The 22,014-nt window shown below is 53.3% G+C and overlaps 6 protein-coding genes across 13 annotated transcripts in view; 2 read left to right on the forward strand and 4 right to left on the reverse strand.

The window, feature by feature from the left end:
• pleca (plectin a) overlaps positions 1-584 on the reverse strand; it is a 39,621-nt gene extending 39,037 nt beyond the window's left edge. For 3 of the 4 annotated variants that reach the window (XM_077591170.1, XM_077591169.1, XM_077591168.1), the window contains exon 1: positions 180-583. In XM_077591170.1, coding sequence (XP_077447296.1) covers positions 180-354 — 175 coding nt within the window. In that variant the 5' untranslated portion in view covers positions 355-583. Of the gene's footprint in view, positions 1-179 lie in introns of all 4 variants that reach the window. The other variant, XM_077591167.1, reaches the window with a different exon arrangement.
• A 421-nt stretch (positions 585-1,005) lies between these two features.
• Positions 1,006-5,490, reverse strand: eif3eb (eukaryotic translation initiation factor 3, subunit E, b). Its single transcript, XM_077591218.1, has 13 exons — positions 5,323-5,490; positions 4,634-4,751; positions 4,342-4,459; positions 4,214-4,256; positions 3,992-4,096; positions 3,741-3,866; positions 3,513-3,637; positions 3,105-3,231; positions 2,924-3,025; positions 2,718-2,827; positions 2,527-2,629; positions 2,276-2,410; positions 1,006-1,303 (listed from the first exon to the last, which is right to left on the reverse strand). Exons 1-13 carry the CDS (start codon positions 5,410-5,412, stop codon positions 1,268-1,270), a joined length of 1,338 nt encoding a protein of 445 aa, XP_077447344.1. The 5' UTR covers positions 5,413-5,490; the 3' UTR covers positions 1,006-1,267.
• Positions 5,491-5,729: 239 nt separating this feature from the next.
• Positions 5,730-8,940, forward strand: LOC144067433 (thyrotropin-releasing hormone receptor-like). Its single transcript, XM_077591221.1, has 2 exons — positions 5,730-7,365; positions 7,487-8,940. Exons 1-2 carry the CDS (start codon positions 6,619-6,621, stop codon positions 7,928-7,930), a joined length of 1,191 nt encoding a protein of 396 aa, XP_077447347.1. The 5' UTR covers positions 5,730-6,618; the 3' UTR covers positions 7,931-8,940.
• A 147-nt stretch (positions 8,941-9,087) lies between these two features.
• nudcd1 (NudC domain containing 1) lies at positions 9,088-14,449 on the reverse strand. 2 transcript variants are annotated; one of them, XM_077591211.1, is made up of 10 exons: positions 14,204-14,449; positions 13,183-13,337; positions 12,292-12,477; positions 11,899-12,082; positions 11,603-11,797; positions 10,502-10,709; positions 10,301-10,430; positions 10,087-10,212; positions 9,829-9,988; positions 9,088-9,494 (listed from the first exon to the last, which is right to left on the reverse strand). In XM_077591211.1, the coding sequence occupies exons 1-10, from the start codon at positions 14,316-14,318 to the stop codon at positions 9,208-9,210; spliced, it is 1,746 nt and encodes a 581-aa protein (XP_077447337.1). In that variant the 5' UTR covers positions 14,319-14,449; the 3' UTR covers positions 9,088-9,207. The 2 variants fall into 2 exon arrangements, with proteins under 2 accessions (XP_077447337.1, XP_077447336.1); XM_077591210.1 differs by having other exon boundaries at positions 10,087-10,215.
• A 176-nt stretch (positions 14,450-14,625) lies between these two features.
• eny2 (ENY2 transcription and export complex 2 subunit) lies at positions 14,626-15,900 on the forward strand. 2 transcript variants are annotated; one of them, XM_077591226.1, is made up of 5 exons: positions 14,626-14,783; positions 14,874-14,944; positions 15,371-15,441; positions 15,526-15,600; positions 15,683-15,900. In XM_077591226.1, the coding sequence occupies exons 2-5, from the start codon at positions 14,877-14,879 to the stop codon at positions 15,757-15,759; spliced, it is 291 nt and encodes a 96-aa protein (XP_077447352.1). In that variant the 5' UTR covers positions 14,626-14,783; positions 14,874-14,876; the 3' UTR covers positions 15,760-15,900. The 2 variants fall into 2 exon arrangements, with proteins under 2 accessions (XP_077447352.1, XP_077447353.1); XM_077591227.1 differs by lacking the exon at positions 14,626-14,783 and having other exon boundaries at positions 14,790-14,944.
• Positions 15,901-15,994: 94 nt separating this feature from the next.
• Positions 15,995-21,895, reverse strand: ints8 (integrator complex subunit 8). 3 transcript variants are annotated; one of them, XM_077591191.1, is made up of 28 exons: positions 21,841-21,895; positions 21,156-21,294; positions 20,902-21,076; positions 20,557-20,697; positions 20,404-20,475; positions 20,287-20,338; positions 20,012-20,194; positions 19,789-19,896; positions 19,569-19,721; positions 19,387-19,487; positions 19,161-19,311; positions 19,019-19,089; positions 18,764-18,939; positions 18,565-18,695; positions 18,382-18,492; positions 18,087-18,291; positions 17,883-18,004; positions 17,593-17,777; positions 17,485-17,518; positions 17,351-17,410; positions 17,219-17,280; positions 17,037-17,155; positions 16,871-16,974; positions 16,760-16,810; positions 16,581-16,654; positions 16,432-16,496; positions 16,275-16,318; positions 15,995-16,166 (listed from the first exon to the last, which is right to left on the reverse strand). In XM_077591191.1, the coding sequence occupies exons 1-28, from the start codon at positions 21,862-21,864 to the stop codon at positions 16,050-16,052; spliced, it is 3,030 nt and encodes a 1,009-aa protein (XP_077447317.1). In that variant the 5' UTR covers positions 21,865-21,895; the 3' UTR covers positions 15,995-16,049. The 3 variants fall into 3 exon arrangements, with proteins under 3 accessions (XP_077447317.1, XP_077447318.1, XP_077447319.1); XM_077591192.1 differs by having other exon boundaries at positions 21,741-21,881; XM_077591193.1 differs by lacking the exons at positions 21,156-21,294; positions 21,841-21,895 and having other exon boundaries at positions 20,557-20,739; positions 20,902-21,051.
• Between the last annotated feature and the right edge of the window lie 119 nt (positions 21,896-22,014).

Raw genomic sequence — 22,014 nt, forward strand, 5'->3', positions numbered from 1 at the left:
GTAATGTCGAGTATGAAAGAGTCATTGTTTGCCCTTCAAAGCATTCCGTTTTTGTTTACTCTGTAAATTTCCAACCACAAAGTGGAAGCAGAGTTTGGCGATGGAAAAACTAAAGTAGAAGAAGCCAAATTGAGCACAAGCCTATCACGGGGTATCACGGGGTGGGAGGCTCCGCCTACCTTCCAGGTAGCGCTCCATGCCAGCCGAAGAGGAACCGCCGACGCGCTTCCACGTGTGGCAGCAGAGGGTGAAGAACCACACCAGCAGCGTCGCCAGCACCAGCGCCACGATCCACAGAAGGCGCAGGGCGGCCGGATCCGTCTCCGTCTCCGTCCCGGTCGCAGCCGCGTCCATGATTGCGCCAACCAAGTCACCCCCGAGAAGAGGGAAAAGCGAGGAGTGGCACCAGTAGCGGCCCCTGATGGACTCCAGCTGTCGTGTCGGCCGGGCCCACCACGTCAACTCGAGGAAGAAGAGGAATTAGGAAGGAGGCGACTTACTCTCGAGTCTCCACTTCGGCCCCTCCTTCCGCGCACATCGGAGGCGAGCGATCCTCCCCAGCACCGGCCGTCAAGCCGCCCAAAAAAAATGCACCTGAGGAACACAAACCAGCTCAACCAGTGACTGAAAATATGCAATTAACAGGTTGCACTGCAGCTTTTTTGCAGGCGCTGAGAGGTCGATCGTTTCTTTCTTTCGGTATTGAACTGTCTGCCCAGGGAGGTGGCGCTTCTTGAAAAGGTGTGGCGACCTAAGTGGATAATTACAACTTAGTGCTTAACACTTGTAATTGTTTTGGATCGAAAATTACAGTTCGTTTGTGCTCAACACGTCGTTTAGTTAAGATGTGGGACAAAACAGACTGAGAAACACCACGGCCGATAATTCGGTCAACAGCGACGCTCAGTGGTCAAAAACCAAAGTGCAATCACTCATTGAGACGACGCTACCACCCAGTGGTCCATCTGGGGCGACATGAAGAGAGTCAAAGAAATTCAAAACTCGTTTTCCAAATGAGGCCAAACTTTTAATGTTGTTTTATCACGGGTAAACTGCTTCCAGAATATTTGACCTAAAAAGAAACAGAACAATTCATCCATAGTAATAAAAGTTCATATGTGAAAGGGAGTGACGCCATTATTCAAGCAGCCAGTTGGAATGACGGATGGGCATCTGGGTGGGTGGAGGGCCACGTAGCAACAAGTGGCGCTTTTATTCTTCAGGGGGCCCTCGTGTCCTTTTCTTTGTGTGTGTGGTTTTTTTTTTATTAGAACCCGCCGTCTTGACCCGCCCAGTTTGGTGTCTGTGGAAATGAGACAAAATGGAGTTAGCAGGAAAGAGTAATGTCACCAAAGTAAAAGCGCCGTCGATAGCGATGAAAGATGAGCAATCGCTGGCGCTTTTTCCCCCAGATAATGGTCCAACGATTAAAAGGAGGCCTTCGGTATCCATTTTTGTTTTTTCTAACAAACTATTTCCAGCCCCTTTTGGACATCAGAGAGTATAAGTACCGTATTTTCACGACTATAAGGTGCACATAAAAGTCTTAAATTTTCTCCAAAATAGACAGGGCGCCTAATATCCAGTGTGCTTTATATGTGGACCAATACTAAAATTGTTATCACGATAAAATAAAATGAATCAGTTGTTAGGGTACACCGACTCTACTATTTTCCCGTAGACAAAGTACTGCGCAGTGACTGCTGGGATATGTAGTAGTTCTTTTGTCAATACTCCCAATGGATTGTGACCTGTATACATCAACATCAATACAGCTTGACAAAGCATGGAAAGCACCGTTAGAAAAGTTACGCTAGCTACCAGCTAGCTACTATTGGCGAATGGATTGTGGCCGCCTGGACGAACGCATAAAACTCAGCGTTTTCGATGACTCATTTGGACAATTGTTCAATTCGGACACAGAAAATGAGGACTTTGATGGATTTGTGGGTGATGATGACGTGAGTAAGTTGTAAAATGGCTAAATAAAGTACAATTGAACTCAGTTTTGCTTCCGTTGCCTTTTTAAAAACGTCTTTTTAGCGTGTGGGTGTAGCGTGCAAGAACTATATATCCCAGCAGTCACTGCGCACCGGAAACCGGAAATAGGCTGCTTCCGGTAGCCAGCACTATATTGCGGTTCGATATTCATATATAATATATATGCGTCTAAAAAAAACGGTGCGTCATTTGTGTTTAAAACACAGAAATAGCACTCGTTACTGACACTGCGGCTAAAAATACGATGCGCCATATAGTCGTGAAAATACGGTACCTCGTTCCTGCTGGTGTGAGCCGCCTTCTTCTCGATGTTCATGGCCAGCATTTGGCTGCGGAAGGACAAGCTCTTTGTCTTCTCGATGACTTGCTGGTAGGGCGACACGGCGTTGTTGCCCATCACCACGTGACCCTGCGAGAGAAGCCGGCGGGCGAACCGATGTCAGCGAGGAGCTAGCGGAGGCCAAAGGCCAGAGGCCAGTCCTCCACTAGCTCCTCTTCGGGAGCCGTCTCGCTCGTCGGGCTCACCAGCTTGGAGTCGATCTTGGCATCCAATCGAGCGTTACGAATGAGGTTGACGATCCACCTCTCCGCCTCCTCGGGCGTCATGTTGAGCTTGTCGGCCAGCATGCTGCACGCACACGGACAGACGGCCGGACGAGCCCGCTCCATAAATGACTCATTTGACTAGCGACTTGGCAGCCCACCACCCTACGCACTTGATGCTGATGCACTGATGGATGCGGCAGAAGGTCTCAAAGATGAAGAGGCGAGCGTTCTCAATGAAGTCCTCCAAGCAAGCCACCAGGAAGAAGTCGTTGACGAGGACCTGGACCGGAAGCCAGTGGTGGCCGAGTGTCAAGCGGATTTCGCCCGGTTCGAGTTAAGGAGCAAAAAAAAAAAAAAAAGGGAAACGCTCTCTCACCGACTCGCACTCCCTCAGCTTTTTCTGGGCGCTGTCAAAGTCAAAGTTAACGTAGAGGCACTCCACAAACTCCGTGATGGGGTCTTTGTAGGTGTACGACTCCTAAGCAAACGGGAATATTCACTCTTTGAAAAAGGCAGCGCACTCGCACTGGTACATATTTGCCAAAAGCACAACTTACCTGCTGAATGACCTTCACCAAGTCCTTGAGCACTTGTCGCCGCTTGCGAACGTCCTTGTTGGTGATGACGGCGGTGGTGAGGTAGCGCAGGATGTGCGGGCACATGGTCTGGATGGCGTTTAAGTACCTGCAAGGTGGTTCAAAAGAGAGCTCGTTCATCCACGAGCATTTTCCGACAACTTCAAATGAGTCGGTCGGCCGCCATCGACAACGATTTCATAGAGGTCCAATAATCCATTGCGAGAGATGGAGTCGATTTCTATCGCCGTCCATGGCGGCGAATGAACAAATGTGGACGTGTGAGAGAAGACATACTCAGATAGAATCTAGGTCAAGAAATGTATGCAACCCCCCCATGTGGCCTATCCTCTATGTGACAAAATAGACGTTTTTGACAGGAGGACTCACTGAGGCTGGTAGAGGAAGAGTTCAATGATGTTGTCCCGGCCTTTGGGGTGATTGAAGAACACAAAGAGGGACCAGTGAATGAGCCAGGTCCTCTGCTGGAGCGACTGGAGAGGAGAGCTCACAGTCTGGGTGGAGACAGACAAAGATTTGTCTTAAAGTCTGGGAGCGGCGTAAAACACAAGGACAACCCAGCCGGGTTTTTTTTTTAAATAATATCTTTTCCCTTACGTTGTTGTCGATGGTCTCCCTCAGTCGCGTCAGGTCCTCCATGGAGTGGTCCCAGTTCTGCATCAGGATCTCAGATGCCAGTTTGCCCCACAGAGAACTCAAAGCATTCCTGTCTGTCGATGGAACCTTGGACACCAGGCAGGAAGGTGGAAAAGCACATTGTAACGCAGTCATAAAAAGTCTAAACACCCTGTTCAAATAAAGGGTCCTTTTTTTTTTAAAGAGACAGCAGCACACTTTGCTTTTCTTACCAGGACACGAAAGAAGTAGAGGTACTCTGAAGCCCCAGAGTAGTTTCCACACTCGTACTGGAACTTGGCGTATCTGTACAGCGTGTCCAAGTACTCTTGGCGGAACTAAACCAGTCATAACAATATGTCAATAACATGACAACACACGAGCAATTATAGGTCAAGGCTAACCAATGACACGATTCTAGGAAAACATGGAGAAGTTGAGAAATTCTTACTCACATTGTGTTTCTCTGAAAGATATTCAAAGAGCAGTCTTCCGTCTCTGTCAAACGTAGCACAAGTTGAAGGTCAATTGCCAATACTGGACACTCGCTTTCTTTGCGTTTAGGAACATATGCGACAAGCACCTGGTGGACTGCATCTGCTTGGTGGTCTCGCTGTCCTCGAACATTTTGACGATGGGTGCCGTCTCCGACTGGTGCTGCTTGAGCTGTGCCAGCACGGTGCCTCGCTTCTCCTTCAGAGCTGCAATGGGGAATTTAGTAGAAAATCACATTTGCATTAACATTTTATTTACAAAGACTACGTTCATAGTCGAGCGGGAAGAGATGAGCCTCCAAATGCGTACAAGTGGGGAGATCGGGGGTCTTACTTGGCCATCAAAGGATAAAATATGTTAAGACCACAGCGTCGACTTACAATGTGGGATCTCTTTGTCGGGATAAAGTTTTCTGTACACGTCCATGGCGAAATCCACCATGTTGGTGTCACTGAGGAGGTCCAGCTTCCCTTGAAAGAGCTCCTTTTCATTGTAAATCTATTGCGAAGGGAAAAAAAATATTTGCTACTTTTTGAGAAGTGCATCACCAAAACAGTCAATTCATTATTCAAATATACGAGTCTGTCGTCCTACAAATACGACTGAATATTAGTTGCAAAGAAATAGGGACAATGAGAAAAACACATTTTAGGTTAACATCTCCAACGGTCTAAAGCAACAATCTTGTCCTAATTCAGCTAGAGAATATTCTTTGTTTTTAGATTTTATCTTTGTGTTACGAGCTACTCCCAAACACACATTTCAAGCTAAGCTAAGCTAAGGCTAAGAATGCTAAAGAGAGGACGCCACCAGACACTCGTCATCAAACGGTACCATTTTGACAGCGTTTCGTTGTTGTCGTAGCGCACGGAAATATGTTAGTATGTTCACCTAATGATTAAAAATGTCATTTAAGAACTTTAACTCGGCCAGCTGGCAACCCAACGTGATTGCGGGTTAACATCGGCCCTGATCCACGCCGCCTGTAAACGCACGTTTCAATGGAAAAATCCCGTACAAAAATATCTGTGGCGATCTAAAACCTTATCCGACACGGAAATGGACGTACCCCTTTCACGGAAAGAAATTCCAAAAGGGGAAAAACCAAATGCCGGTCGAGAAAATGTGCTATCTTGGTGGTGAGATCGTACTCCGCCATCTTGGCTGCCTTGAAAAGAGAAACTTTATTGACACACTGAGCAGAAAACAAATGCCGAGATGACGTCACTCAGCCCCCAAACATTCACGAGATTCTCCTCATTGACTTGATATAATGTGTTTTTCTATTTCATTGGGAATTTCAAGTGCCTTATGTGAAAGATTAAATTATTTTCAGCCGTGATACGGGGTTTCAATGTGGCTATTTCATTTATTTTTGGGTTAAGAGTCACTCATTCATGATATAAATGGACAAAAAGTCCAGGAAAGTAACATAGTATTTAGGTTCACTCCTGGTATCCATTTTTTGTTCCGTTTCTTTGACGATACATATTGTTAATGATAAACATGAAAAAAAGAAAAAGAGCACAGACCTAACAGTACCCACAGATGACTAAAGTGTTGCTTTTTTTCTCCAATTGTCGCCCATGCAGTTTGCAGTTGGTGCGTGGACGAGCTTCCAACGCCTCCGCACTCGTTGGCCACACGCAGCCTTGTTAAAAAACAACAACAACTGTTGCTCTTCCGCCTCCCTCGATGCCGGCAACTTGAATGAAAAATGCCTTTATAAGAATAAGTCAAAAGGAATGTAAGGGGGTGTTCAATTGGTGAAAGAAATGATCGAGCGGCTTACCTGCCCAGGGTGCAAAACGAGCCAGGCAGGACCACATCTGCTTGGACTGATTTGCCTATAAAAAAAAGAAATGAAGCTCGTCAAAAGTAATCATGTGTTGACCGGCTCGAATGGGTTTTTTTTAATAGGGCGATGCCAAAAGTGCCCACTTGCATGCGCGCGGAGGGTGCTGTCACCAAGAACAAGAAGCTGGAGCCCACGTATGGCCAATGGGAGAGAAGGCATGACGTCAAGCCTAGTGCGTAACAGGACTCGAGGAGAAAAGCGCCCGTCCGTTCGTCCGTCAGTCAGAAGGAGCCGAGCGGCGAAGGAGGAGGAGGAGGAGGAGGTGGCTGGCTGGTTGGTTGGTTGACCGGACTTTGATGCATCCTTAACGAACCCTTCCCTTGGTCAGATTCCCGTGGACGCGCGCTCCAACTGGAACGACAAGGCGGACTTTGACGCGTGGCTCCGACGGACACAAGATCGAGGTAATGATCGAGGTTGCCTAAGTGGCGCCGTCTCACCCGGCCAGACGCACACCCGCCCTCCTTCTCGCCCAGTCCCCCCCCATCCCATCCCATCCCATCCCAAATGGACAACTCGAGCAACCAGACGATGGACGCGTGGAACGTCTCCAGCCCGCAGTACCGGGTGATCAGCACGGCGATCCTGCTGCTGATTTGCGCGGCGGGCGTGGCGGGCAACGCCATGGTGGTGCTGGTGGTGCTGAGCGCCAAGCACATGCGCACGCCCACCAACTGCTACCTGGCCAGCCTGGCCGCCGCCGACCTGACGGTGCTGACGGCGGCGGGGCTGCCGGCGGCGGCCGACGGGGCGGCGGGCTCCTGGCCCTTCGGCCGCTGGGGCTGCCCGTGCATCACCTACCTGCAGTACCTGGGCATCAACGCCTCGTCCTGCTCCATCGCCGCCTTCACGGTGGAGAGGTACATCGCCATCTGCCACCCCATCAGGGCGCAGTTCCTGTGCACGCCGTCGCGGGCCAAGAAGATCGTGGCGCTGCTCTGGACGCTGACCTCGGCCTACTGCGTCATGTGGTTCTACCTGGCCGAACTGCAGGTGTCGGTGTACGCCAACGGTGCCACGGTGAGGGCGTGCGGCTACCGGGTATCCAGGAAGTTCTACCTGCCCGTCTACTTCTTGGACTTTGCGCTCTTCTTCGCCGCGCCGCTGCTGCTCAGCGCGGTCCTCTACGGGCTCATCGCCCGCATCCTCTTTCTCAACCCGCTGCCCTCCGACCCCAAGGAGCGGCGCCCGGCGGGTGAGGCCCGCCTCCGCGGCCGCGGGGGCTCCGGCTCCACCGCCGCCTCGCGGAGACAGGTGAGGAGGAGACCATCCGAGCCTCCCGGTGGTATTAATGGCCCATTTGCAATCCGTTGTGGTAGTAGAGTGACTTTGAGAATCTGTGTGTGTGTGTGTGTGTTTTTGTGTGGGATGGCAGGTGACCAAAATGCTGGCGGTGGTGGTGGTCCTCTTCGCCGTACTGTGGATGCCATATCGCACCCTGGTGGTGGTCAACTCCTTCCTGGAGCGCCCGTTCATGAACGACTGGTTCCTGCTTTTTTGTCGCGCGTGCGTGTACCTGAACAGCGCCATCAACCCGCTCATCTACAACGCCATGTCGCAGAAGTTCCGCGCCGCCTTCCTGAAACTCTGCCGATGCGGGAGGTCCGACAAGCCGGCCCGCGGCGGCGGAGGCGGTGGCGCGACGCCGAGCTACTGTGCCGTCAAGGAGTCCTCGGTGGGCGACAGCGCCGAGCGTTTCGCCGTCGACATGGAGGAGACGACGGTCACCGAGGAGCTCCTGACGGAGCGCCGGGGCGTCCTCGCCGGGTCCTCTCCGCCGCCCTCCTCCGGCGAAGCCCACTTGGAGACGGAGGCTTGACGACGCGGAGATCCGACGGGGGGCCGCCCACCTGCGGGTCGTTCACGCTGAATGAGCAAAAAGTGTTAAAAACCCGGGAAGGAACGGCCGCTGTCAACCCGTTGCGGTAGACTTGGTACGGCGTACATTTTGTGTCTGTCAAAGACGTGGCGCGGCTCAATAACGCTTGGGGAATTGGACGGACGTGCTTTTGATGGCGACCGTAGGGGAACCGAGCTTGCGTTCAAAATGGATTCTTTTGAAGGCGAGGCATCTTTGAGGAAGATTGACGCCTGACAAACGGCACGCCAGGGGGCCGCCCACGTCAAAACTGACAGGGGTCGCTCAAGTTAGAGTGGAGCTCGATTCGGAACTGGCGTCGAGGGAGTCACGTTGGACAGAACGCAGCCCAAATCCCCCGTTATAACGTGCGCCACCACGTAAGACGGTCAAAAGATAGGAAGATGTTTTCAAGCCTGAGCGCAGAAATGGGAAAACATTCAATGGCAAATTCAGAAATGAATGTATATTTGTATTGTGACTGTGAACGTGAAATCCAGTATTTGCAATTTGTATTCGAGCGTTGCCCTTCCCGTGGAGAAAAGAAAAAAAACATTGGTCCGTCTCTTAGCAACCGCGTCCCCATTGACGAGATACTAATGAAGATGCCGCTAATTGAAGCGGTCCAAACGCGGCTTCGCGCCACATTTGAGCGTGCTCGTCGCCGACGTCTTTGCCCACCCTTTTGTCGAGGTCACCCCCCCCCCCATTCGAGCGGCCGTCGTCGCATCGTTATCGGGGATAAAAGGGCGGAATATCATTGGCGGAGAACGCGGGTGGCCGCCACTAAAATTGTGCGTCATCTAAGCCGCTCTGTGTGAAAATACGCCCGTGCGTGTGCTAAGCTGTGCTCGTGAGGTGTTTTCCTGGTTAAAAAGCATTTTCTCCTACAACTCGTCGTGCCACGTCCACAAGTCAAGTGTGTCATATTTCATGGAAAGCCCAGCCAATAAAGGTGCCGGTCAAAGTGGCTTCTCATTTATTTATATATCAGGACGATGCGTGGCCTAGGCGGCTTTTCAAAGACCGCGACCTTTCCTACGTCCGCTCGGGGGCCGGGAGGCGATTGGCTGTAATTCAATTGCGGCGCTCTCGACGGAGGAGACCAGAGGCAATGGTGAGGTTGGGGATTCTTTTTAATTGGCTCTTTTTCATTGGAGAAATTCCCAAAAGGATTGACGGCGGCACGCGAAAAGGGGCGCCGTTGACACGGCTGCCTTTGGTCTGCCTCTAGGCTATTAGTTGTTAACCTTGAGCACAAAGAGGTTGGCGGAGGTGAGGGCAAAGAGCCTCTGGTCGCTGGCCCCGAAGCCCAGCACGGCGCCGTCCGAGTCCAGGTTGGCCACCTGCTGCTGGGCCACCTCCCTCACCTGCCGCCCCTGCTTCCTGTTGAAGAGCGCGCCGTCCACCGGGGAGGGCTGGCGGTAGATGAAGGCGCGCCGCAGGCACTCGCACAGCGAGGCGTAGGAAAAGTTGGGGGCGCACGTGGAGAACTTCTTGTCCCGCTTGGAGGCTTGGACGTAGCCTATCATCAGAGAAGGCCCTCGTTAGGCTATTGTGGAAAAACTATAGCCGGCGACGGAGCCCGGCCAATGAGATTTGCGCCAACGAGCATCCTATCTAGCGAGCGATGTAAATTGGAGTCAAAGCCACTTGGGAAGGGGTGGAACGTGCCGGACGGACCGATCGATGGATGGCTGGCTGCCGTCACAAAATAATGAAGATGGCGCAGCTGGCGAATACCAATTCAAAGCGGAAATCCGTACGTACGTACGGTAGGAGATTCCCGAAAAGCTCATTCCCGGGGGAAATGGATGTGGCGGGGCCGCGCCACGGAGAATACCCGATGACGCTCTCACCCAAGGCGTTGAAGGTGGCCACGTGCTCCCACATGTCGGCGGGGCGGTCGGGGCGAGGCCGCCACAGCAGGGCGTCCACGTCGTGGCGCAGGCACAGGCACGGCATCTGCTCCGGCTCCGCCCTCACGCTGAACAGGAATTGATGGCTGCCCAGGTTCACCTGCCGTCGGCCACGCCGGGAGCACAAAAAAAAAGCTTCAATGGTTATTTCGAGGCTCTCCCCGTGGCTAACGGCGTTCGAGCGGCCGTCTCACTCACCACCCGAGTGGGCTGGAGGGACTGGCCGTCAAAGTGCACCAGGCTGGAGGTGTCCTCGGGGTAGACGTCGCACTCCTCCAGCTCCTGGGAGTTGCAGGCCGGCTTGTCCGGGTCCGGATCGCCGCCCTGCTGTTGGAGAGCGAAAAGCGCCCGTTTGTTCTCCTCCCGCCCGCAGTCGGAGAAAGAAGCCGCTAGATTTGTTTTTTTTCCTCACCGTGTCTTCGGAGGTCGGGCGGTCGAGCCTTTGGTTCCGGTCGCCCGTCAAAGGCTCCCCCCGACGGTCGCCCACCAGCAGCTCGGGCCACGAGGGCCCCGCCGTCCGTTTCCGCAGGCTCACCTCCAGGCTGAAGAGCGGCCGACGGCGACGGGGGTCAAAGGACGGCCCGCCTTTTTTTAGGCGGAAAGTCGTGCGTACCCGTCATCCTCCCGCAGCACCCAGGCGGAGGCCTCGGGGTCCACCGAGGCGTACAGGCGGCCCTCCAGCAGGGGCGCCGATCCCCGCACGCCGGCGCTGACGTCGTCGGCCGTCAGCCGGAAGTGGACGGCGTCCGGGCTCACGCCACGGGGCAGGCGCACGGTGGCTGTGACGTCGTCCGCCGTCTGGCGCCAGGAGTAGACGGGATCTGGGGGGCCGGCGGAAAACGGGGAAAATCGTGTTTTTCAATCGCGTGCGAGGTTGACGTGCATAGACAGTTTTTGTGCCGCCGTCCAAAACAAGCAAACGTACTGGCGGTTGCTTGCCGCATGGTTTTTTTCCTCTTTGAAAGGGGATCTGGCGTGTTCGCGTGGCAGCCCCAAAGGCCATTTGGCTGTTAAGATGACGGGGACGATAGCAGCAGAGCACAATCCAATTGAGAGGAAAAAAGGCCCGTTCCGTTTCAAGACCAGCTTTTTTTTTCTCCCACACTCTGGCCTCAGGTTAAAAGCTTCCCTCCCTCGTGTCGCTGTCGCCGGGCTGTCACCGATTCGACAAAGGAAATAAAGACATGCAACCTCGAGCCAATGTGACATGCTAAAGTGTTTAAGTTTTTAACGATTGCATGTTGAGAATGTACAACCAGTTTGGATTGAATGTGTTTATCGGTGTTCGATTGTTGATCCTTTGATCCATATGGCAAGTGTGTGGCATGTTAAAGAATATTGGTATTTGATTATTGATGTCTTAGCACATAGCTTGAGCTTGCACGGGAGATTTGTAGTCATTACAGTAAAAGTTGGATTGAAGAAACAACAACATATCACTGTTGTGATTATTTCTCCCTGTGTTTAAAGATTAAATGCAGGGTGTAACACGAACTTAACGCTGCTGCTGCAGGCGATTGATTAGGTGACACGATGCATGGCGCCTGTGGTTTGAGCAAAGTGGGATAATTAGCCCAACGCCACTCGTTAAACGGAGCCAGAATGCCTTTTAAATGGATTACTGTCGTTAGTTAGCATTACACAAAAGGCAATGCCTCCAATCGCATTGGACTTTTTTTTTTTTTTCGCCTTCAAAACTCGACTTTTGACCCACCTGTCTTTTCCACCTCCGCGGGTCGCTCGTCCGACCGCGGCCGGTCGAGGGGCTCGCCGTCCATGTGCGTGAAGACGAAAGGCCTCTCCGACGCCACCATCAGGCCGTCGCCCTGCGGCGTGATGGCGGCGTAATGCGGCGCCATCTTTCCTCGGAGGAGCCGCCTCTTCTTGACTTGGTAATTTTTCTCCACGCCTGCGGAGGAAAAAAAACACGGTAAACTGGTGTTTTGGGCCAGAAAGAACTCAAACGTGGGATTTAAAGGGATCATTTTTTTCCCCGTCCGCGGCGCGTACCTTGCGGCGCCACGTTGGCGACCGTGAGCCACTCCAGCGTCACCGAGTAGCCGCTCCCTGCCGTTTCTTGAGGGTCCTTGACCACGCGCAGCAGCAGGACCTCCAGAGTCAGGGCGCCCGCCTGGACGTGGGCCACGCTGTGGAGGACCACGAAGGGCTCTTTCAGGTCCTCCGTGAACAGGGGCTGCGGACAGACGCAAGCGTCAGACGTACGTCGACCGACGGCGGCTCCAAGAAGGCCGTTTATCGCCGACGGACGTCCAATCGCGTGCCCCTTTTCGTCCTTTACAATTTGATGGCCACTCCTGACGGTCATTGAGGTCCTGTTTTCAAACCAGTCCGCTCGGCCACTTTTTTTTCTTTTATCCGTCTATCGAATGGAGCGCTACGCACCTCCCACTTCCCATAGGTGCTGGCTCCCCGCTGGCTGGTGCGCAGAAGGTAGAGTAGCCCGGCGCCGTCGGAGAGGGCGGCCCAGCTGGCCGAGGTCAGGCTGAGGGAGGGGCACACGCGGTCCCGCCGCGGCTCGGCGTGGGCCTCCAGGCGGAACACCTCCCTCGGCTTGCCCAGCGCCGTGTCCTGGAAGAGAAGAGGAGGACTGAGAAGTGCCAGAAGGAAAAAAAAGAAAAAGAAAGCTAACAAGTGGCAGCTCAATGAAATGGATTTTGGCAAAGGAAAGAAACATTTGCTCAAGAGGCACTCCAGTCTTTTTCCACTTTTGGAGAGCAGCGGCGAGGGAGAAAGCGGCGTGACGCGCGACGCGGCCGCTGGGCCAAAGACGGCCGTGTCCTTCCTGTTGCCGTGGCGACGGGCCTCGGGAGACCAAGGCCACCGCCGGCCTCGCGCCTCGCGCATTTGCGACGGCGACATCAACAAATGCACGCACGCCGCATACACGCCGACCATTGGGACATGACAAGAGAACACCATTCCATTTAGTTTTCTCCTCTAGTTTGTTGGCTGATTTTCAGATATTGGTGCAGGAGCACAAATATTATATTTTCCCCATGGTTGGTCTTAAAATGTTAATGGGCAAATAGCAATGGAGGAAAATGTGAATATGCTACTTTTGAGGGCACCAGAAGAGCTGAAATCCACATTCCTCATGTGTCCCTTTCAATCATTCATCAATCAATTCACGAGGCACCAGAGCGTAGAGGTTTGCTCGGGCGGGCGGAAAAGATGGTCATCATCCGTGTGGCGCTTTTGGTCAGCGCCCACTGGTGAGTGAGTCAGAGACACGGAAGAAAAAGGAAGCGTCCTTCTTATGGAGCCCTTCCTTACCAGCGTGACGGTGAGACTGAGCACTCGCCCTTTGCAGTCCACAAACAACACGCTGTCTTCGTACCAGGGGTCCAAGTGGAGGTAATTGTACATGCCGAAGGCACGCATGTGTTCCAGCGTGTACTGCGAATCCTTCAAGGTCACCTCCTCCACGGCTGCGTACAAACCAGACACAAGAAAGGCCGAGGTGAGACCAAAGGCGGAGGCTTTCCGCTTCTCAAAGCAACATTTTAGGTCATCTTCATTTGCTTTAAAAAAAAATTAGCCCATGGCTGAGGGTGATGAAAATGAGGGGGGGAGGATTACAAAAGAAGAATGCGTTGGATGGCAAAAAGAGCGCCTCTGCTCGCTGGCGAGACAAAAAGAGCAATTTTCATGATGAGCCACTTTTACGTCCCCAAATAGGTTTGATTAGAGGTTTATTAGTGGCGTTGGGCCAACCTAATTAGTTCAGCTTCACGCCATGAATCCCAGAAACCTCAATAGGTTTGATAATCTCATCCATATCCGTGTAAAAAACTGTAGACTTACTTTCTAATAACCCTATATAGAATATAGATCATATAATATACATAACAAACAAATAATAATGAAGACCAGGCGTCCACCTATGTGGACATCACATTATTTGGGGTTAAATAGGCCTCACTTATGAAGCAAATATTAATATTTTGGCCTGCATAGCCCAAAATGTGGGCGAGGGGACTACATGCCCCCTAAACAGCTACACGAATGACAGAAAACTTCTTTTTACTTAGAAAAAATGCCCAATTTGATAATAACGAGTCAACAATCCAAATGGAAAAAGCCAAGCAACAAAGTGCTCTGGATTTGTTGTGTTTTGAACTGGTTTTGCTGGTGCTGCGTTTTTATCAAAAGGTTTTAATTACATAAATACAATTAATAGTAATAAGAGTATTGGGATGTCATTGTTGTTGTTTTTTTGTTTGTTTCTTCTTTTTTTAACATTCGGAAATGCTAATTGTGTCTTGTGGAGACATCGTGCTAACAATATGCTCACCGGCGTCCAGCTCAACGTTGTACGTGGGGATGGCGTCCAGAGATAAGCGATAACTCTCAAAGTTGGGGTCCAACAGGTCTCTGTTGACCTTCAGGGTGTAATTCGACGCGGTCATTGCCTCCAGTTGATGTTCAAACGTTTAAGAATGTCATAGGTTTAGGAAGAGAAAGAAAGTTGCCACTTGTTATGACGCCGTCGTCGTTTGTTTCCAGCCGGGGACATTTTAACAACGGAGCGAGGCAAGTGGAAGTCGGCCTAGACATCATGTATAAGAAAAGACTAGATGCGTGATGTCTGCCTTAAGCTACCACAGACAGACGTCGTTACTCGAAAAATAGGCGCCGGCCTCATTTACTTTATAAACCAGTTAAAGCACATTACAACTCTCAACAGTGCTCATGTAATTGATTAAAAATATATATTGGTCAGTCAAAGTATTGTAAATGTACACGGTGAGCTAAGACTTGCGTATTTGTAAGTTAAAAGCAGAGGGGAGGGGACGGAACAAATTGTTAGTAGACCATGTTTTGGGCCGGTGGATTACAGACGAGGAACAGCGCGTATCATCTTGACGCGAAAGGTAAACCGACACCCTTTTCGCAATTCCAATCTTTTAAACCGTGCCGAAACGCCTTTCTTGTGTGCTTTTTTGGATTTTATCCCCCATTAGGGCATGAGCAAGGACTCGCAGATGAGGGCCGCCATTAACCAAAAGATGATTGAAATGGGGGAGCGGGAGAAGTGAGAAACTGCACTCATTTACAATAACCGATGTCGTTTTTATCATGTATACTCTTTGTTACACGCTGTTCACCGACTAGGCTATTTTTATGAAGTATACCTGCACGTTAAAAGTTAGCATGCGCCACCGTGCTGAGGAGTCTGTCCCATCTCCCCAATCATTCATCTTCCCAGCCGTTTATGCATGCGGGGGGTGCTGGAGTCAAAGCCGCTGAACTATGGGCAGTAACCGGGGTGTATTCTGTTGCCGGCCAATTGCAAGGCACAAAGGGGGAAAACAAATGTTCACACTAATACGTTGCAGTACTTGAATACATTTGAGATACTTGCAAAGACATTTAATGGGAGGTATACAGGCAATGAATCACAGATGCTTTTAGCAGAGGTTGTTTGTTTGTATTCAAAAGTGAATATTTGTTATTGTAGGTTGAAAGAGTTACTCAAGACAAAACTAGTGGAGTGCGGCTGGAAGGATCAGCTCAAGGCACACTGCAAAGGTACTCACGTCACCGACCGTATTTGCGGCCTCTTGTCAAAGTGCCGCCGCTTGAGTTGCATCCTTCCTTCGTGTGCCTGCGTAGACGTGATTCGAGAAAAGGGCTTGGATCACGTCACGGTGGAGGACCTCGTCACCGAAATCACGCCCAAAGGGAGAGGTGAGTGATAGATGTCTCGACTTTTTGCCATATTGGTTGTTTGGATGGTTGAAATTCTTATTTTGTTGTCGTCGTCTTTCAGCATTGGTTCCCGACAGCGTGAAAAAAGAACTGCTGCAAAGAATTCGAGCCTTTATAACTCAGCACGCCACCTTGTGAACGGCATTTTCGTGACCTGCTCGGGGAAAATCCAGACTGGCATCCACGCGTTAGGGTTTGTGCGGTCATTTACATTTTTTTTTTCTTTGTTACACATCAGTTTTTGGAGAAAACAAATAAAAGTCATGGCTATTTTGGTTACCTGTGCTTGAAGACTTTCTTTTGATACCCGACTGACTCCAATCGGCTTTTTTTTCGTGAAAAACGGCGGCATAAACGGGACGGGACTAGCATGTGTGCAAAAGGGATTTATTTACAAATGCAATGGGCATGGGAATAAAAAAAGGGACTCAGAAGTAGAGCTTGGCCATGGCCTGCAGGAACCTCTTCTTGCGTTTTTGCGCCGCCAGCTGCAGAACCTCCGGCGGGTTGCTGGTGTTGAGTTCCGCTTGACCGATCGCCTTGATCTGAAATGCCACACAATAGATTAAAGTGGGATTTCATTTAAAAAAAAAAATGGTTACAAATGAAGCAAAGATGTTGGACTGGGGTGTGTAGACTTTTTTCCCCCTTACCGCTATTTGTCTCTTTTCAATTTCGCCACGTTTGTGATGGATGTCTGAGCACGGTTAAGGTTCCGTAGGACCATTTCTATCTAAACATCAGTGACCAACACATTGACCATCGAAGCCACGGAAAGAGTGGACGCGGAGCATTCCAGTCGTCGGATACGCGTCAGGTATTCCAAGATGGTGACGTCCCAGATGTAGTCGTACAAGGAGTCCATGGCGTCGTGACTGTTTCCAAAGCAAGCAAAAAACGGTCAGTCGCGGCAGTCGCGGCGCTCGCGGGTAGACGACGGCGAGGAAAGCGCGGCCGACCTGTTCTGCTCTTGGAGCGCTTTGAACGCCGTCATGTAGTCCACTTCCCTCAGGAACTGGCACAGCACAGCCACCTACAAAAAAAGCCACCATGAAATCCACTCCCTCGAAGCGCACGTTCTGGCGTGGGCTCATTGTCCACCGTTCCCTTCGGTTTAAGACGGCACCGCGCGAGTCACCTGCGTGTGGCAGTTCATGACGGAGCAGCACTTGATCATCCTCTTCAGAACCTACGGACGACAACAATGACGTCTCAAACCCGGACGCCGGCGTCCCGCCGAGGTCGGCACCTGCTCCGTGTAGACGTCCGGCGGCACGGCCTTGCTGAAGAAGTCGGAGGACGCGGCGCCGGCCTGCAGGTACGAGTTGAGGGCGGCCGAGTACTGATTGGTCGCTGCGGGCACAAGATACGGGCACGGTCGGTCGGCGCCGGTGGGAAGGAAGGCGCGCCCTTACCAAAGTAGATGTCCGCCTGCGTGACCAGCCACGATTGGTTGTTGGGGTTGAGCGTGAGGGCGTAGGTCACCAGCTCCTTGGCGGTCACCGCCACCGCCTCCACGTCCACCGCCTGGATGCTACGCGAGCGGCCGCGTTTCAGACGGGGACGGGCGGACGGCCGAGGCGGGCGATCGAATTACTTGGGCAGGGAGGAGGGCCAGATGGCCAGATGCTCGGCGGCCACCTCGTTGACGATCTCGTCCTGCGGCGGACGACAAAAGCCTAGGCTGAAAATTGGGCCCCGCCCCCGCGGTCCACTTTAAAGTACGTACCCCCACGATGCCGTGCAGCCTGACGAAGAGCGAGATCAGCGCCGTCAGCACCAGCGGCTCCTGGAGAAGGCCACGCCTAGGGTGAGCCGCGCAAAAGCCACGGCGTCAAAGGCGGGGAGGACGTCGCCACTCACCCGGATCTTCTTGACGAAGGTGACCAATTTACTCCTGGGAGGACGGAGGGGACGCGAGACGGGCTCAATTCCTTTCGCCGAGCCCGACGATGGCGGCGCCGACCTTACCGGGGCAGGATGCCCGCCGACGAATCCCTGTGCTTCATGAGTCCCACGCGTCCGTCGCTGCTCCTCTTGTGCTGCACGGAGACGCTGCAAATCTGCACCACCGCCTCCCACAGCTCCTTGGCGGCGCGCCGGCTCTCCTTGGGCCCCGGGAGCTCCTTGCAGGTGGACGCCAGCAGCTGGCCCAGCTGACGATGACGAGGGGGGGGGGGGGAGAGAAAAAAGGGAGGGCAAAATTGGCAAAACGGCGGAGGGAGGGGAAAAAGTAAAGAAAAGAAGCAAGGGGGTGTCACCTTGACGTAGGGGTTGCTCCCGACCGCCGAGGAAGGCACCTGCAGCGTCAAGTAGTCGTTCTCCCTCCAGTTCAACATGAAGGCCACGCACTCCTCGCCGACGACTTGCCGGAGAGGGAGGTCTGCGCGGGGAAGGGGGGAAAAAAAGGCGGTGGCGCGTCCTCAAGCGTCCCTCCCGCCCCTGGGATGTATGTGGAAACCCACCGCGTATCCTCATCTCCAGGTATCCGCGCACTCTGCTGACCAGGTCGGCGGGCGGGCGCTCCCGGCCGCCGTCGGCCGCCGCCGTCTCGTGGGCCCGCACCTCCAGCAGCAGCATTTCGTTGAGCGCCACTTGGCGAAGGCGCGGCGAGAACTCCGTCACCAGCTCCAGGCAGGCCGAAAAGAGCAGGCGCGCGTGCAGGAAATCCTGAAAGGGGCGTGGACACCCAAAAATATTTCTCTTTTTTTGTATTCATTAAGGCCAATTTTCTAGTGTGCAGGGCCCATTAGGCCATACCTTGATGGCGATGCAGTGGAGGCCCTTTGCCATATAGATGTAGACCAGGTCTTTGGTCAGGTTGTCTTTGATGGCCAGGATCACATTGATGTAGTCAGGAGGAACCTCCCACTGGAGAAAAGGACGCACGCTGGGGTGAGCCGGCCGCGGTCGCTCGGACTCGCAGGCGGGCGCCGCGTCTACCTTGCCGTTGACCCTCCAAAAGGGTCGGTCGGCGATGTCGTGGAGCTCGTTGAGGATCTGCCGGATCCTGCGCGGCTCCCGGCAGAGGATGAGTTCCTGCTCCAGTCGCCCGATGCCGACGCCGGGCGACGCTGCGGGTGGAGGACGGCGCGTCAGCCGGGCGGGGCTGACGAAGGCCGGCGTTCGTCTCGGCGCTCACCGGGAACGTCGTAGAAGGAAGGCAGCGGTTTGGCGCCGAGGTCGACGGTGGCCGAGCGCCGGCGCATGCGCTCGCCCAGCGCCGTCCTCTCGTCTTCCGTCAGGATCCGAGCCAGGAGCGGGTGGGAGGACGCGCTGGAGACCAGGGACGGCTCGTCCAGGCTTTCGCACAGCGTGCTGACGTGCGGAAAGGAAACGGGGGGAGCTTCAAGAAGTCCACGTCGGAGGGAGCCCCGCCCCCCCTCGAGTGACTCACTGCAGGAAAGTGGCCACGTTCCGCCTGGACGAGTCGGACAAGCGCTCCGTCTCCAGGGAGCGCGTGCACACCTGCGAACGCGCATTTTTTAGGGGCAATCCTTGACGCAGCCCAGACTCCTGGGCAAATTGGAGCCCCTCACCTGCAAAACAAAGTCCACCAGGCGCTTGCCGGGCTTGGCCAGCAGCTGCTGGAAGCGCACGCCGAGCACCTCCCCTTCCAGGGCGTCGCGCACGGCGTTGCACACGCACAGCTGCCGGCACACCTCGTCCGCGTCGGCGTCCGACATCTCCCTGCGCGGAGGACGGGGGGTGTAGGGTTAATACCGGGACGTCCACCGATGAGGTGGCGGCGGGCGGTCGGGTCACCCTCGCTGGGCCTTGTACAAGAGCTCCCGGAGAATGGAGCGTCTGAAATGCTGGGGCAGAGTGCGGCTGACGTTGTCCTTGATGAAGGCGTCCACCACGGCCTGCGGCGCCGTACACCTTGGGATCGCGGCGGGAGAGCTTCCGGAAAGTCCGGCCCCCAAAATCGATGGCGGAGCTCTCACCTGGTAGTTGCGGGCCGCCAACATGCTGTTGATCTGGTCGTAGCGGGTCGTCTGAGAGTCGCCCGAGTCGCAATCTCCCGTCAGAGCTTTGCAGGCGTTCCAGTAGCCGGCCAGGCGACTTTCGTCCAGGTGGACGTGCGCTGCGGAATTCAGCTGAAAAAAAAAAAAGGTTGGCGAATTTCGGAATTTGGAACCAAAAAGATCAGCGAAGCGTACACACCTTCTTGGAGAGCTCCTTGGTCTGCCTGAAGTGGTCTCGTGCTTTCTCAAAGGCCGGCTGGTCCGTGCAGCCTTGCTGGAAGAAAATGGCCCCCAAGTCGTAGTGAACCTAAAAAAAGGAAGACACGGAGGAGAGTTAAATGATCCGTTGATGTACAAAATAAAGAACCTTTGTTCAAAAAAAGACATTTGTCATGTGGATGAAGATATCAGTCGGACCCCACCTGGCAGTGGAGCTCGTTGGCGCCCACGCGGAGACCCGCCGTGGAGGATTCCGTCTCGCCGTTGGCGGCGCCGCTGTCGGCGGCCAGCAGGTCCAGGGTCCTGGTGGTGTGCACGTAAAAGTCCTTCTTCAGGTGTAGCGCCGCCTCCAGGACGCTAATGGAATCGCTGGCCTGTTCCTTTAACTGGACGCGCCAGAGGCAAGCGACTCACGGTGAGTGAAAAAGGCATCGGGGAGCAAAAGAGCCACAGAGAGCCAACGTAAAATCTCACGGACCACGCCCAGGATGTTCTCCGTCATCTCCTTTTCCTGCTGCACCACGCTCAACCTGCGGGAGAGCGCAAACCCGTTGGAGTCTGCGTGTCGCGGGCGGGAGGGAGGGAGGCAACGTACATGTTCATCTGGTGCGGTCCCGGTTTGGTTTGTTTCTCCGGAAAGCTGCTGAGCACGATGGTTCGGATGGCCCTGGGAAACAAGGGAGACGTCAGTCAGCGGACGTCTCCCGGCCTTCCAAAACGCCCGCCGCCGCCGCCGTCGTCGTCTCACCAACGGTTGTAGATGAGGACGGCCATGGCGGTGGTGGGCGGCAGAGTGGAAAGATCCAGATCCACGTGCTTGACGCCCGCCGGCACTTTGCTCACGCACAGCAGTTCGTTCAGCAGCATGTTCAACACGGGGATGGTCAGGCTAACGAGACGACGGGGGAAAGCAGAAACGAGACACCTTTATCTGGGACGGTCCGGCGAACCACATGAAGAATCCCATTTGGTGAAAGAGAAAAAAAAAACACTATTTGATCACCGCCTGTACCATTTTAGTCATCCGAAGGCAAAGACTAGGGAGCCCACAGTTGCGAAAACAAGGGCTCGTGGACACGCGGATAAAACACACCCTTTCTCCAGAGCGTCCAGATCCCACTTGACGTACGCCGCCACCTTGAGCGCCAGTAGCTTCAAAGCGCGGTTCCTGCGGTTGTCCACGGGAGGCTGCACCTGATTCTGCTCGTTCAACGACGGCTTGGAGGCCTGCTCCAGGAACTGGACGATGAGTTGCGCGCCGGTCGGGTCTGAGGAGGCGCACGCACGGGTATCGTCGACGCGTGGGAATGGGGATAAAAAGACGGCGGCCGCGGGTGGGCCTCTCACCGGGGTTGGGCTTTTGCAGGTGTTTCTCCAGCAAGGATGCGTCCAGGAGGAATTCAAACCAGGATGTCTGCAGCGGCGTGCCGGGCCGGCCACTGGTCACGGCGGCTACCCGGTCCGCCGCTTCCGCGCTCATCCTCCTCTGCTCAATACCGTTCCGAAAAAGAAAAAAAAAAAGTTAAAGGACGGTCATGATGATGTTGCGTGATTACGTCATATTCATGGTCGCATTTTTCCCCAGGGCCACGATTGGCAAAAATAAATGGGTCATCTCAGAATCGTTTGTGGCCATCTAAGTTTGAGAGCTACTAGTTTAATTTGACAGGAGAAAATCCTAAAGACAAACAGTAAACTTTTTAGCATGTGTGGATTATCAAGGATGTCAGTTAGTTTAGCTATCAGCGGCAGCCCAACCTGGTGGGATATCCACGCCGTCATAACAATAACATTGACGTGTGCGGCTCCACGGTGCTAACGATGTAGCAAATCGAGCGCTCCTGCGTTAGGTTAGCTTTCGTTTAGTTCATTTTCTCGCTAGCTAGCAAATTTAAAAGTTCAGCGTGCAGACCTAAAAGGGAGCTATCTTACCTCTTTTTGGAAATTATGAACTAGAAAAACATGGAAGGTGTAAAAGACCTGAAAGCGGACATAAATACGGGGATAGCAAGATAGCGCTGCTGTTTCTCACGTAATTGATTCTGCGCATCGCCATGGTGTCGCTGGGACATCCGGTTCCGGTTTGTCTTCGGAAGGAAGGAATGGCCCATTGTGTACATATTTATACATGTATAAATTGCGGCGTTAAGCGAAATATTTTGTGGCATTTTCGTAATGAAATTATAAAAAGAACTCACTAATTCAA

This window comes from Stigmatopora argus, chromosome 21, assembly GCF_051989625.1.
Source record: "Stigmatopora argus isolate UIUO_Sarg chromosome 21, RoL_Sarg_1.0, whole genome shotgun sequence".
NCBI classification, from domain to species: Eukaryota; Metazoa; Chordata; class Actinopteri; order Syngnathiformes; family Syngnathidae; genus Stigmatopora; species Stigmatopora argus.

Bases quoted from the DNA above. Each gene is read 5' to 3' on its own strand.
- eif3eb (XM_077591218.1), bottom strand. From the start codon at position 5,412: ATGGCGGAGTACGATCTCACCACCAAGATAGCACATTTTCTCGACCGG. The intron at 3,232-3,512 runs GTGAGTCCTCCT...ACCACCTTGCAG, and splicing joins CTCTTCCTCTACCAGCCTCA to GTACTTAAACGCCATCCAGA. The intron at 2,828-2,923 runs GTGAGAGAGCGT...CTTCCGGTCCAG, and splicing joins AGCTGAGGGAGTGCGAGTCG to GTCCTCGTCAACGACTTCTT.
- LOC144067433 (XM_077591221.1), top strand. From the start codon at position 6,619: ATGGACAACTCGAGCAACCAGACGATGGACGCGTGGAACGTCTCCAGC. The intron at 7,366-7,486 runs GTGAGGAGGAGA...GTGGGATGGCAG, and splicing joins CCGCCGCCTCGCGGAGACAG to GTGACCAAAATGCTGGCGGT.
- nudcd1 (XM_077591210.1), bottom strand. From the start codon at position 14,318: ATGACCGCGTCGAATTACACCCTGAAGGTCAACAGAGACCTGTTGGAC. The intron at 13,338-14,203 runs GTGAGCATATTG...GTTTGTACGCAG, and splicing joins CAACGTTGAGCTGGACGCCG to CCGTGGAGGAGGTGACCTTG. The intron at 9,495-9,828 runs GTGAGAGCGTCA...CTCTGATGATAG, and splicing joins GGCCACCTTCAACGCCTTGG to GCTACGTCCAAGCCTCCAAG.
- eny2 (XM_077591226.1), top strand. From the start codon at position 14,877: ATGAGCAAGGACTCGCAGATGAGGGCCGCCATTAACCAAAAGATGATT. The intron at 14,945-15,370 runs GTGAGAAACTGC...TTGTTATTGTAG, and splicing joins GAAATGGGGGAGCGGGAGAA to GTTGAAAGAGTTACTCAAGA. The intron at 15,601-15,682 runs GTGAGTGATAGA...GTCGTCTTTCAG, and splicing joins AATCACGCCCAAAGGGAGAG to CATTGGTTCCCGACAGCGTG.
- ints8 (XM_077591191.1), bottom strand. From the start codon at position 21,864: ATGGCGATGCGCAGAATCAATTAC. The intron at 19,312-19,386 runs GTGACCCGACCG...TCCTCCGCGCAG, and splicing joins TTGTACAAGGCCCAGCGAGG to GGAGATGTCGGACGCCGACG. The intron at 16,319-16,431 runs GTATCCGACGAC...AACCGTGCTCAG, and splicing joins CATCTTGGAATACCTGACGC to ACATCCATCACAAACGTGGC.